The 14358-nt window shown below is 37.0% G+C and overlaps 1 protein-coding gene across 1 annotated transcript; it reads right to left on the minus strand.

Moving 5' to 3' along the window:
• Window positions 1–5311: 5311 nt before the first annotated feature.
• On the minus strand, window positions 5312–12483 carry LOC115959737 (protein CHROMATIN REMODELING 8). The gene is made up of 8 exons (XM_031078268.1): window positions 12362–12483; window positions 11674–11830; window positions 10886–11443; window positions 10299–10710; window positions 9184–10057; window positions 8272–8881; window positions 7483–7986; window positions 5312–7084 (listed from the first exon to the last, which is right to left on the minus strand). The coding sequence occupies exons 2-8, from the start codon at window positions 11761–11763 to the stop codon at window positions 6410–6412; spliced, it is 3723 nt and encodes a 1240-aa protein (XP_030934128.1). The 5' UTR covers window positions 11764–11830; window positions 12362–12483; the 3' UTR covers window positions 5312–6409.
• Between the last annotated feature and the right edge of the window lie 1875 nt (window positions 12484–14358).

Below are 14358 nucleotides of genomic sequence, written 5' to 3' on the forward strand. Positions count from 1 at the left end.
TGTTTCTAACCGATGGGCAATCACGCAACACATGTAAAATTGATTCAGAACCAGTTTGACAGAGAGGACAAGTAGTATCCAATGACAACCCTCTTGCCGAGAGGCATTCCTTCACACCAATGCTTTTATGCATACACTTCCATATGAATGTTTGGATTCTAGGCAAGGTTTTGAGTTTCCAAATCCATTTTCCCTTGAAGGGAGCTTCAATATCAGATTCTAAAGTCAATAAATATGTTGTTTTCATGTCAAATTCTCCTTTAGGGGAGAGTTTCCAGGCCAATTTATCTTCGGATCTAGTAACTAGAGGAATAGGGGTAGCTTGGATGACCCTTTTTATGCTACTTGGCAGTTCCATCTGGATTCTAGACCAATCCCACCCACCTAGATGTCCAACATCTTTAACCTTGATCTGTAATGATTCACAGGTCAAAGGGGCCTGAATGGTTTGTCTTAGAGGGCCAAGAGTTGACCAATTGTCTTGCCAAAAGTCTAGATTGCTATCAGACCCTGGGATCCATCTAATACCCTTCCTGAATATATCCTCCCCTTTCTTCAAACCCTTCCAAACTCTTGAGCTAGGCAGTTTGTTTTCGTTCCTCAAACTTACTCGTTGATGATTACAATATTTTAATCTTAAAACACTTGCCCACGAAGCATTTTCTCACTATGAAATCTCCAATTCAACTTCGCAAGCAAAGCCGTATTCCTTCCTTTGATTGTTTGGATTCCCAGCCCCCTATACTCTTTTGGTCTTGCTACCTTCCTCTAGCCCATCCAATGCATCTTTTTGCTATTTTCTGATGAACCCCAAAGAAAATTCTTGTTTACTCTGTCAATCCCCTCTAGAACTTTACCAGGAAGCATATTACATTGCATGACATAAGCTGGTATGGCGGAGGAAGATGCTTGGATGAGCACTGCCCTCCCTGCCAAGGACAAAAGGTTTGCCTTCCAACCAACCGGCTTCTTCTTAACTTTGTCCAAAACGAAGTTAAAGTCCTGGTTGGATCCTCCACGATGCTTAATAGGAAAGCCAATATACTTCCCCAAACAATTCGTCGACTAAAACCCAAGAATAGTGCTTAAGGCCTCCTTATTATCTTGATCAATATTCGGGGAAAATAAGGCTCTTGATTTGGCACCACTAATAGTTTGGCCTGAAACCTTACAAAACATGTCAAGTACCTCTTTAACAATCTCACAGTTCTCAGGAGTAGCCTTGGCAAAGAGAACCAAGTCGTCGGCAAAAAAGAGGTGAGAGAAAGAAGTTTCACTTCTAGAGGCTTTCACTGGTTTCCATAACCTCGCTTCACATTTCTCTTGGATCAGCTAGCTTAAAAAATCCATACACATGATGAAAATGTAGGGTGATAAGGGGTCTCCCTGTCTTATCCCTCTTGTTGGCTCAAAGGGCTCTAAGCTTCCTCCATTAAAGAGAATGGATGTTGTAATCGTGGTGATGCAGCTCATAATAATCTCAATGAGAATATCTAGAAAGTTAAATCTTTTCAACATGCATCTAACAAAACTCCATTCGAGCTTATCATATGCCTTCTCTAAGTCGATCTTAAGTGCCATATATCATACTTTCCCTCTAGTTTTACCAATTGTATGAATAATCTCTTGAACAATAATTGCATTGTCCACCCCTTTCTTCCGGGCACAAAGGCAATATAAAGAATTTCAATCAAACAAATTCTTTCATTGATTTCCCAGCAACCAGCAAAACCTTATCATCAAATCCACAAAAATCATAAGCTAAAAACTTCTAAATCAACCTTAGACACACCAATAGACAACAAGATCTAAACGAACCTAGATCAAAGTGAGTGAGAGCAGATCCAAAACCATCTCTTTCCCAAATATTTATCAAAATTCTCGAGATAGCAAAATAAAGGAGAGGTAGAGATGTGGCTTCGTCGTAGGGATCGATCTAGGCTTCACAACACCCATAAATCCACTACCTGAGGCTTCACAACACCTACTACCTGAGGCTTCGTTGTGAGGACCGATTTGGGCTTCACACCTGAGGCTTCGTCGTGGGGACCATCACAACAATATAGCCAGCACAACCACTAATCTGGGCTTCACAACACCCACAAATCCATAACCCACCACCTTAAACCGATCCTTCGCAACCACCACCACCACCGGTCTAGGGTTTCACAACAGCACAACACACCCACAAATCCAAAACCCACTAATCCAAACCGACCCACCACCCCAAACTGATCCTTCGCCTCCACTAATCATAAAACTCCATGGTCAAGCTTGAGGACTTGATTTAGGCCAAGCCCCATTTCAAAGCATTCAATCAGTTGGGAGAGTTTATTAAAAAAAAAAAAAAAAAAGAATCGGCTAGGCGAGAAAGATCAAAAAGAGGGAGAATGAGAATCGGCAAAGAGAGAGAGAGAGAAGAGAGTGAGAAGAATGAAAATAACTTTTTTAATTTAATAATTTTATTTTTTTAGAATGTAGGTTTATTTTTTATTTTTCTTATGTGGTTTTTTTATTTATTAATATGCTTATGTGGAATTTTTTAAATGGCAAATAAGTTTTTTAAAATATTATTTTAATAACACGTTAGCTTAATGTTAGCCACCCATGCACTTCGTCTGCCACGTAGGACTTTTCTATTAGGGGGTTGACGATAGGGACCAAAATAGAATTGATTTTCTTTTTTTAGGAACTACATTAGTAGCAAAATCAATTTAGGAACCAAAATAGGAATCGGCCCAAAATGTAGCGACCAAAAGTGTATTTTTGCCTTTATCTTAATTAGACCATACATGAATAGCCCATGATCCCTGTAACCTGCGGTTAGCCAGATGCAAGACCTTAATTTGATGCTTGAGGTGGCAAGCGAATAAAGGACTCGAGTTAGGCAACTAGACTAAGATTTGTACGGTGTATTAAGTTAAGACATATGTTCTTACTTATGAGAACTCCACCGTAGCATGTATTTCATACTACATATGCTTGCTCCACCAAAAGTGGAGGTAAGAGAATAAATCCCTGCTTCTTCACCATGTGAGTCCCGTGGATCTTTTATTAAGATCCTACTTATGCCCTTATTACTTTTGACCATGTCATGAAACTGAGGTTGTGATGTCTACTACTTTGGCATGTTACCTATGGCCATATTGGATTCGGTTTAAAGGGACATTGCTAGGAAAACGATTGAACCAAAGTTAAAGGACATGAATGCAAAGGGAAGACTATTTTGTAACACATCCTTATATTTGTACTCACTGTCGACAGGTTATAGCGCTTATGGTAGCGAAATAATCATGAGTACATCTGGATAGTTATGATGGATCAAGCATAAGTCTGAGTATTAAACTCAAGAGGGGTTAGAGATACTTGATTCAATGTGTTAACATATGTCTAGGGCATAACGAGACACTTTAGGGATGTTGCTATGCTAGTCTTTGTATAAGATTTAGTATAGTGCTCCCAAATATGTTTTTCAGATGTGCTCGGCGGTTGCACAACCTATTTGCCAGTATGAACTCACTGAGAAACACTTTGAGAGATGGATAATAGGGCCATGCCTATAGTGGATGAGTGAGAGATGATAGAAAATGAAAAGAATTTGGAAGGACACCCAAAGTGGGCATGTCCCTCTATATACCTCAGGATAATTGTAACATCCAAGACTTATGGAGTAATGATTTGAACCGTTACTCTACCCTACTAAGCCCACTATCCCGCTCAATATTAATTGAGTGGTATGTATATAAACACTAGGGGTGGTACCCATTGTACAGAGAACAAATTCTGCATTTCTCTCATAGTGTTTATAGAGTGTTGTGAGGCTCTTAGGTTGTGGGTTATGTTTGCATCACTCAAGTAACGTGCAACACCGTCTGAGAAACGTTTTTGGTTCGTGAGTTATACAAACTAGAATTTAGAACATGTTTGAATAGTTGAATAGCTGGTCTGCATTAAGGCTGGTTCTAGATAACGTAGAACAATTTCAAAACTCCTATGTGATCATCGGTTTAGGCCAAGAGAAATATGCCGAAAAACCGATTGTTTATATTCCGTTGCAAAGTCTCTATTTCTTACATATTCCAACATATGGCATATGGAAGACCGGGTGCTAATGCTCTAATGAAGCCCTTGGCCAATCTCACTGTATGTATTGACAGTCATATATATTATTCTCATTGAAAAAAAAAAAAACCCTTATTTCAACAATTATCAAACACCTCGCAAGCAAACAGTGCCCATTTCGCTAATCTCACTATATGTTTTGACAACCATATACATTATCCACATCTAAAGGAGGGAAAAAAAAAAAAAAAGCATTTCTTGAACAATTATCAGACTGACGCGGTAGTGAAATTGCAAAAAAACAAAAAGGTAATATAAAGCATATGCTGGGAATTAAAAATATATATATAAAATAAGTAAATAAACAAAACAAAACAAAAAATAGACAAATTTAAAGAGAACAAAGACTCGAGAGTAGGATAGCTGATATACATGGCCTCCATTGGCCTTTTACTGGTCATCCATAGACGATTTGAAGGGATTGAGCTGGATGGATCCATCATTTGTGGTTGAAAAGATTGTAAGTTTCAAGGATGCAAGAGAGTTGTAAAAGAAAAACAAAGGTTTTCTTCTTGAATGATTTTGCCCAGGATTGTTTTTTGGATTTAGATGTTTTAGAGAAGAATGGTGGGAGTGATTTGTGTTGATGAAATTTCAAGTTTGAACAATCTTAGGAGGCTTAATCCATCTTTTAGTGGTTTTTAAAAAGTAAGTTAGTGGATTGATGGGGTGACAACATCTTAAATCATTAATTTTAAATGAGAGGTGAGGATTTTTTTTTTTTTTTTTTTTAAATCTAACTAGTAGAATATCCTAAAAACTCTAGAATATTTGAATCTCAATCACTATTGAGCACCTTTTCCCCCACTTCCACCACACGTGTATGCGGGTCAGTGTAAAATGATTAAGGAAAGAAGGCTCACTTCAAAACGATTGGCATAGTTCAAACGATTAGCACAGTTCAATGATTAAGCAGCACCCAATTTTCTGGTTAAAGCTTATTTTATGGATTAAAACTTATGACCTGGGTTTTGCAGGAGTTGAGATGTTTTAACAAAACTCTTGCTTCTGGGTCGCATAAAGTGAAAATTTACTGTGTTTTTGTAGATTACCTCCTTCGTGTCCCTGAACCACAAAAGTAGATAGATTATCAAACAGGAAGTACTTGACCCTACAGGGCTTGGCATAACCATCAATGTAAATTCCCCTGGACAAAGGAAGGAGGCTTAAGATACCAAAAATAGTTGCATGAAGCAAATGATGGTGGCTGTTATTGTCCGCCCATTCCCATATTAGGAAAGGTAAGTAAATTATAAAAATGGATACATGTACTTGCTCAAATGGAAGTTTGCGTGGAGAGATTTTGGACAGAAAAGAAGCATAATTAAATACATTGTATATCCCTTAATGTAACAGGAAATAATGAACTGTGCCTGCACTATTTTTCTCAGAAATCACTGAATCAACGAAAATGCAGTGTTGCATCTTTTGATAACACCAACAGCAATTTTCTTCATAAGGAGAGAAGTTTGAGAAGCGGCGAGCTTCAACTCCCAATTCGCCTGACAATGACCACCCAGTGTGATCATGTTCCTCCCTATAGCATGGTTGAAGGAGTTTATCAACTAAAGAAGCCTCTATAAGTTCCATCTACCCAGATACACATTGATCTTGATTGGAAAATGCTACAGCAACTCCAAAAGGTAACAGTAAAGACTCAGATAAAGGACCAGTAAAAAGAAGCTTCAATCAAATATATTAATATATACCCAAACCAATGAGCTCGTACCCAAACATCCTTCTATTGTTTATAATCTTGTCAAACAAGCAATAATTGACAACCTAAATGTCCTAATCTCTTGGAGCAAATTCTAAGGTCTATATTCTCTCATTGTCTACCAAAAATGGGGAAAATCTCTACAATTCTGTACTCTACAGCAAAAGGGTATTCGGTGTGATCAGAGAATGCCAAACACTAGAGTGCGGCGACGATAAAGAGGACTTCTTTATCACCTTTGCCTGCCACTAAAATTTTGGAGAACAAATTTTGGTTCCAAACATGTTCAAATCTCTTTTTTCCAACTCATTATGTGACGATTTATAAGACCATTCATGAGTATGTGATTAAAACTACATATGGATAGTCTTTTTAATCGCCACATCATGGGTTGAAGCAAAATAGCTTCAAACATGTTTGGAGCTAAACTTTTTCCAATTTGGGAGTGAAGTTGAGAAACAAAAAAGGATCAACTAGTAAAAACGACCTAGTCGTTATGGACATGGCTGCAGATCCTTAATAAATATTTGATGGGTCAATACAAGCCAAGCAGATTATCAGTGGTTGAGACTATTGTTGTTGATACTCTGGCTTTAGTACCCAATGTGATCCATCCGCATCCTTCTCTAGTGTTGCTATTTCCTTCAGAAGATTCTTGAACAAGGGCAGATCTTCAGTAGGTATTCTGTCTCTAAAGTGCTGAACTATGCTGGCTGAAGTGCTATTTCCATCTCTTTGCTGCATAAATGTACAGATCTGACGTATCAATACTTCAGGCTGCACTCCAGCTATTTTTTTTGATGACCTAGAAGTCCCAGCGTTGATAGATCTTGCCTGGTTACTTGAACTTGAAGCCAACCCAGACTGATGCTTGAGTCCAGCACCAACGGCTCTTTCTTGGTTACCTCGAATTTTAGCCAATAGTTCAGCTGAAGATAGTGCCTTCCCAGTAGATGCCCCAGCTGCAAACCCATTTACATTGCTGGACAATTCATTTGACGGTTTAGTAACAATTGTCAACTGAGAGTTCACAGTTGAACCGAACTTCTGGCGCACAGATGATGGTGCACCAGCAGTTCCTGATTTCCCAGTCCATGTTGGGACAGAAATACTGTCACGACTTCGGAGCATCCGTGACTGACGCAATGCTTCTGCTGCTCTTTGGGCAACTTGGGAAGCATGCTCCTCAAGCCTCATCTTCTCCTCATCGTGGGCATCCATGATTATGTCATGGTTCATGGCACTCTGTAGATGAAAAACAATACCAAGTGAGGTTACAAAAGGAACAAAAAAGCAGAGGTAATTGGAGCAAAAGTGCGATCTAGTATAAGCAGTTTTTTAATGCATTCTTGTAAAAAATGGTTAATACCAAAATCAAATTTGAACCAAGAAATTCCATTAAAATATATATTCTGTTGCCATACTTGAGAAGTGTGACAAAAGAGCCTAATGAAAAGGCTTCTCTTATCAAAATATACTAGCTTTTTAGCTCTCCCAAATCCAACTAGACAACAATCAGGAAGAAAAGAGAATTAAATGCCTGATTTGCATGATAATGATATCAAAGGAAGTACAACTAAACACAATAACAATACTAGCTGTGAATACAGACAATTGTAGACAAGAAGATTGATGAAACTTACATGTATCCCATTGGCATCAAAAAGACTCCTTAATATGTGTGTTTCTTCATCTACATCACCACTACTTTTTTTTTTATTAGTATCTGCATCACCACTACTTTGATCAGCTTTCTCTTTCCCCTTCCTCCTGGAAAGTGCAATCTCTGATCTGTTACCATTTTCAGCTGCAACACCATCAGCATGGTGCACAACAACTTCAGGATGTATATGGTTAGTCTGATTATCTTTCTGAGCACCAACAACATTTACATTTTCAGAAACCTGACCAAAAATATTAGATGTTTCAGTTGACCCACTCTCTCCACTGTCATTCAGCGTGAAGAGATCCTTCATATCTCGAGATTTAAAGAACCTTCTCTGCTGTGGGTTCTTCAAAATCTTATTAGTGAGAAAATGTTTGTAAATCTGCCGGTGGTAGACCTTCTCCTCTATGGTTCCACGTGTGATCAATCTATATACTGTTACATCTCGTTTCTGACCAATGCGCCAAGCACGCTCCCTGGCCTGTTAAAGCAAAAGGTACCCTTGATTTAAAGGTGTGTGTTTTCAGAATTAAGTAAAGTTTCAAAATTCACTTCAAGAATTAATTCCTATTCTGACTGAAATTAAGATATCGAACAAAATTTATGTTTACACAGAATGAAAAGCATCACATCATATTTGCGAGATTTACCTTAAGAACTGGACAATATTTAAGATGATGGAAAATTTTATATGCAAATGAATTTTATGGAAATATATTAATTAGAAGAAAAAAAAAAAGGAGGAAAGAACCAAGTGCAAAAGTACCTGCATGTCAGTTGAAGGGTTCCAGTCAGGATCATAAATGATCACCCGGTCTGCACCAGTTAGATTTGTTCCCAAACCACCAACCTTGGTTGTTAAAATGAAGATAAAGACATCATCTGTGTTATTAAATTCATCTATTAAGGCCATTCTCTGTTTTATGGGGGTAAGACCGTCCATTCTCCGGTAGCTATAGCCACCATTGATCAAATTATTTTCAAGAATATCAAGCATTTGTTGAGTTTGTGTAAAAAGAAGAACACGGTGTCCTTGTTCCTTCCAGACCTTAAGTACTTGGTCAACAACTTTCATTTTTCCACTGCGTTCAGGATTCCCATAGTCTGGATTATGGCAGGAGTGTTCCCTTTCAAGAAGATCAGGATGGTTGCAAATCTTACGCATCACATCAATTCCAGAAAGAGAATTCCTATTCCCATCTAAAATCTGTTCCACCTCAGTGCTTGCTAGAAAGGCTCTATATGCAGACCGTTGATCTGCAGTGAGGCTGCAAAAGAGGACATGTTCAGTCTTCTTTGGAAGGTGGGCATTCACGTCAGCTTTCATACGTCGGAGGAGATAAGGCATGATCAAGTCACGCAGGACCACAGCACATCTGCACATTGACAAAATTAAGACTCAGAAATTACTGAGAATTGGAAATCAAAAAGTCAAGAAACCCATGAAATAGAAAATTACAAATAATCTGATTATGAAAGTGAATAATGAGTGAGCCTTCTTCCTGCCTCCAACCCTCCCCTGATCTTTCAACAATCAAGACTCACTTGAAATAACTCAGGATGTCACAAGCCAGTTTTTTCTTTTTTCTGGAAGTCTCAAATCAGTTTGACCATACCAACAAATTTTCACAAAAAAGCTAGACCCTTAAAAAAAGTTCAGAGATATCACAAAGGTCACCTGTAAGCTGTAGATACTTGTAATGGTGAAGCATTAGCATAACCACCGACAGATATGGGAACTGCAAACTCTGCCTCAAATATGGGCAGGACACCCAGCTTCCCAGGGAACACAAAATCAAATAAAGACCACAGTTCACTCAGCTTGTTCTGAATTGGTGCACCAGTCATTATTATGCGATGAATTGTCTGTAGCTGCTTGCAAACTAGAGTGATTTCAGCATTTGGATTCCGAATTCGGTGACCTTCATCCAGAACTGCATAACCCCATTCAATATTAAGCAATTTTTCCCCTACTATGCGCAGTTGCTCATAAGTTGTAATGAGCAATCCAGATTCTGATCTCAAAACACGGTTTATTAAGGAATCCCATTTTCCATTGCTTCTACTTGAGATGTCTCCCTCGTGCTCACTGTCAAATGAACCTTCACTTTCATGATCACTATCAGATGATTTAGCTTGTTTCTTCCTATTAACAGAATCCTGAGCAGAATCATGTAGCAACTCCACATGAAACTTCGGGTACCATTTTTGTGCTTCCCTTTTCCACTGTCGCAAAAGTGTAACAGGACAGACAATGATGCTTGGTTTGTACATATTACTGAAATGCAGTGCACCAAGAAAAGATAAGACCTGGATAGTCTTACCAAGGCCCATCTCATCTCCAATAATTCCACCTGCTCTTTGGCAATGCAATTCCCATAACCACTGTACTCCCACTTTTTGATAGTCAAAAAGTTCATGAAAGATTCTTTCTGGGATTTTCAGCCCACCTTCAAGTGTTTCATAAGGAGTTTCATAATCATCTATGTCTTGAACGTTATCTGACCTTTCATCTTCACAACTGGAGGTTACCACTTCTCCCCTTGCATCTTCTACAAGAAAGGTAACAAGGTTGATATGAAGATACAAAGTTCAATATAGGATAGATGAGAATGTGGACAAAAATGCATTAGAAACAAATAAAAAATTACAATTATTACTTCCCAATCCAGGTAAATCTTGTCTGATTAAAAATAATAAATAATTCCCACACAGCAGGATGCATGCTGTATCTTGGTAACTAGAAATAAGGGTCAAGGATACTCATTTATGCAGGCAAGAATATAAACATACCACTTTCTTCCAAGTGTATATCCTCACAAGAAATGAGCTTTGACCACTTCCTGTCAGGCAGAGGCCGTTTCTTTTTCTTTATCTTTTGTGAATGTTTATTCTTTTTTACCTCTCTTTCTGGGGATCGAGGATATTTCAAAGGTGTTTTTAGCCTTTGAAAAGGACGTGTGGGTGCATCAAGCTTTGGCAAAGCTTCTGGATCAAGGAGCTTGGTTGTTGGGCGAGCATGAGCAGCCTCTGACATTGACCTTACAGCCCTAGCTACACTGGCAGCAACAAGATCATCACTCCTGTCTTCTTTCTTAGGTACATTGTGCCTATTAGATGGTCCTGGTTGTTGAAGACGGCGCTCAAAGCCCTTCAGCTTATGAAAAGGAGTTAAAACTCCCTTCCGAATCAATTCATCCCTTTCCTACAATGTAAACAGTGTAAAAAATTAGTCCTCATTGTTCTTCCTTTTTTGTTAATTATTAACACTTTACATCATTAAAAATAAAAACCAAATTTCTGTTACATCCTTTTCAACTCTGCCACAAATCTCATTGAAGACTGGGCTGAGTAGAATTTTAAGGCTAAGTTAACTTTACCGTTTCAACAAAGCCTGTAGATGCTGCATCCAAAATTGCATCAAAACCAGTATCCTCCTCAAATGATACAATCTTCTTTTTCTTTTCTACAATTTTTCCTGATTTCTGGACATCTTTCAGCTTCCTCTTCCACCTTGGCTCTTCCTTGACCATATCTCGTAACACTTTATTATGTTCAACACCTTTCGATGAGCTCTCCTTACGCAAATCTGAAAGTTCATTCTCAAGTTGAACCCTGGTTTTCTCGAGGCTTCTTAGCCTATCAGCAGCCAAGGCATGCTGGAGGTCTAAGCCATTTGGCAAAACCTGACCACTATCCTCCTTATTACCTAGCACCCCACTGCCATTATCATCACCAGCACAGTCTTCATCACTTGCAACATTCCTCGCCTGCTCAACAGTGGATGCAACGGCATCTATTTCAAATTCTACAGCCTTCAATTTATGGTAGAGCTTTGCTTTGCTGGTGGATGATGGGTCAATACTCTCTGGCTTCTCAAGAGTTTCCTCCTCAGTGCCCCCTCCACCTTCACCATTGTTCTCATCATTCCTTGTCGCCTGCCATTCAAAAATCCCTATTGTCAGACACCAAAAGTTATGATTTACTAAAAGTTCATGCCAAAAATAAATAAATCCTTTTAAACCCCAAATCTCATGGAGATCAACTTTCGAATCAATCCTAATATTTCTTTAAGTACTTGCTAATGCTTTTCAAAACTAAATCAATAAATTCAAGAAAGGTGACTTTTACACATTCTACTAAAATTTGATAAACTAGAGTCTGATACCTCTGCTAATACGTCACGCTCAATATCTTCAGGGTTTGCGGACGCAATACCCAAACTATTAAGCAAAATTCTATCCTCATCTTCCTCCATCGGAATCACACCAACCGCTCCACACAAATGCCACTACGCAGCCAAAAAAAATCCGCCACCTGTGCCTCTGAAAAAAAAAAAAAAAACACCACATTTATACTTCATCAGCATTGTCATTCTCTAAGACACAACACCTAATTATCATCGCGTTTTTTTGATAATTCGAAAGTTACAACAATCAGGTCATAAAGAATAACAACAGACAATGCCACTGAGCTACATGACTGTTGGGTTTTTTTTTTTTTTTTTGGTTGTTAGTTAAAAGTGTATATCATCCCTAACTTCTTTACTCACAATTCACAAATAAACATACAGAAACACATTCAGTATATGCATTTGCACATAAAATGCCATAGCAACCAAATTTTATTGTGAAGTTTTTTTTTTTTCAAAATAAGAGTTTGGTTAAATTAACATTAGCGCATAATCATAATCAGCTTCATAATAAAATCCATTCGAATACCTCAAAATCAGAACTAGGTCTGAGCTACTATAGAAGAAATTCGAAGAATTATAATGGGGGACTGAATAAATAGGGAAAAGTAATTAAGAGAAAAATTAAGCAATATGACAAAATAAATGGGTTTAATTAACGTACCAAGAAAAAAAATTCGAAAAATCTTTCAATTTGTACAAATTAGTAACCCTAGATTCGCGGCACTTGGGCGATGATTCTCTGTCGCGCGCGCTCTTTCTCTCTTTCAGTCTTTCTCCGGTGGTGTTATGACTTTCAGCATTTTATACCTTTTATTTTATTTAATTAAGAATAAATAAAAATAATAAAATAAAATAAACCTAACCTCCTAATTTTTATTTTCCTATTTTACTTATTAAAATAATATATATTATCCACTAAAATAATATAATATATTCCAATACAACTTCTCTTCTCTCTACTCCTCAATCTCTCTTCCACTTTATCGATTAAAATATATTATAATTTTTACAATTGTACTACCGTGTCATCTTAAAAATTTGCAATTCTAGCATTTTACAAGTCCGGTTGCCAACACCTTTTTGTGCCTTGATTTTACTCTTCCCCTACATTTTCCATTTGCAATTGCCAATGGGAATGGTCTAACAAGTTACAAGTTGACGTTCAACATTTTCCTCTTGTATAAACTGTAAACTATAAACGGTATCATTTCCTTAAAAAATTAAATTAAATTACATATTTGGTTCATATCCTATACATTATATATTAATTTGATCTCTAACCTTTCAATTGTATTAATCTATTCCCTGATATTTCAGTATCGTGTCAATTTAGTTCATGTAATTATCTTTTAGATAAAAATTGATGACATGTCTAATAGCCAAAATAAAAAATTAGTTTTCACTTGATGTGAAAATACACTAAAAATTTATTTTTGTTGTTTGCTATGTCATCAATTTTCATCCAAAATATAACGACATGGACTAAATTAACACAATATTGAAAGGTTAGAGACTAAATTGACACAATTGAAAAGTTAGGGACTAAATACATAGGGGCTATTTGGCACTGTTGTTTAAACAATAGTTTTCGGTGTTTAAACAACAATAACTATTCTGACACATATTTCTATAATACTCAAACACGTATTTTCACAATACTGAACAACAATATTTAAACACTGCTACCAAACAGGCCCATAGTTTATCCAAAAAAAAAAACCTATAAATTAATTTGAAAATAATAATGTTTTAAAAATAGTTTTTGAAATTATGGATGGATCGATTTGAGAGATTTTTGACTTTTTTTAATCTAACCCATCACAATGATCTAACGCAACTCACATGGATTGGGTTGGACCCACACATTGGATAATTTTTTTTTTTTGTGTGACTAACTCTTCCAAAAACTTAGACCCCCTCTCTTTTAATTAGCCTAACTCAACTAGCAACTACTCAACTCAAAAACTTAACAAAAACAAAATTTTAAAATAAAAAATAAAAAATCCCAATTAGCCTAGTATTAGAGTACTAGCATTAGGTATTCTAAATGGTAAATATTTAGTATTTAGAACACCAAATACCAAAAAAACTATTGTGCGAGACATTTTAAATGCAGGAATAAGTTTTGGTTTGTGAAAATATTTTTTTTTCTTGCAACAATTAATGCTCTTAAGAAACAATATTATTATTATTATTATTTTTTTTGCCTTTGTTGGTAAATGATTACATCTTGTGTATTGATCTTGGTTGATAGTTCATTAATACTATATGGATACCTATTTGGATTTTTTTTCTTATACTTTGGCCCCCTAGCTTGAAATTTTAGGTCCGCCCCTACATAGAACCAAACCAACTCAAATAATAACAAATTTACAACTTTATAAACTTGATTATAGGAGTAAACCAACACAAATTATTTTATTAGTGCATCAAACCATATAATAATTAAACAATGAAACCATATAATATATATTTTGAAGATTAAGGTTGGCACATTGAACACGAGATAAGTTGACGTGGGAAAATAAGCCTGGGAGTTTACGGTGGAAAGACAGCATATCAAGTGGTTCTTAGGCTCACCAACCCTCCCTCTGGGAAGCACTCCTCCGATGCACAAGATCAACGCTTGTGGAAGCGATTATGGTCCCTAAATGTCCC

Source organism: Quercus lobata, chromosome 9, assembly GCF_001633185.2.
Source record: "Quercus lobata isolate SW786 chromosome 9, ValleyOak3.0 Primary Assembly, whole genome shotgun sequence".
Taxonomy (NCBI): domain Eukaryota; kingdom Viridiplantae; phylum Streptophyta; class Magnoliopsida; order Fagales; family Fagaceae; genus Quercus; species Quercus lobata.

What these genes read in the sequence shown, in the direction of transcription:
- LOC115959737 (XM_031078268.1), bottom strand. Translation starts at nt 11,763, where the DNA reads ATGGAGGAAGATGAGGATAGAATTTTGCTTAATAGTTTGGGTATTGCG. An exon ending in CAAGTATCTACAGCTTACAG is followed by an intron (nt 8,882 to 9,183) that starts GTGACCTTTGTG and finishes GTCAATGTGCAG; the next exon opens with ATGTGCTGTGGTCCTGCGTG. An exon ending in ACCCTTCAACTGACATGCAG is followed by an intron (nt 7,987 to 8,271) that starts GTACTTTTGCAC and finishes TTGCTTTAACAG; the next exon opens with GCCAGGGAGCGTGCTTGGCG.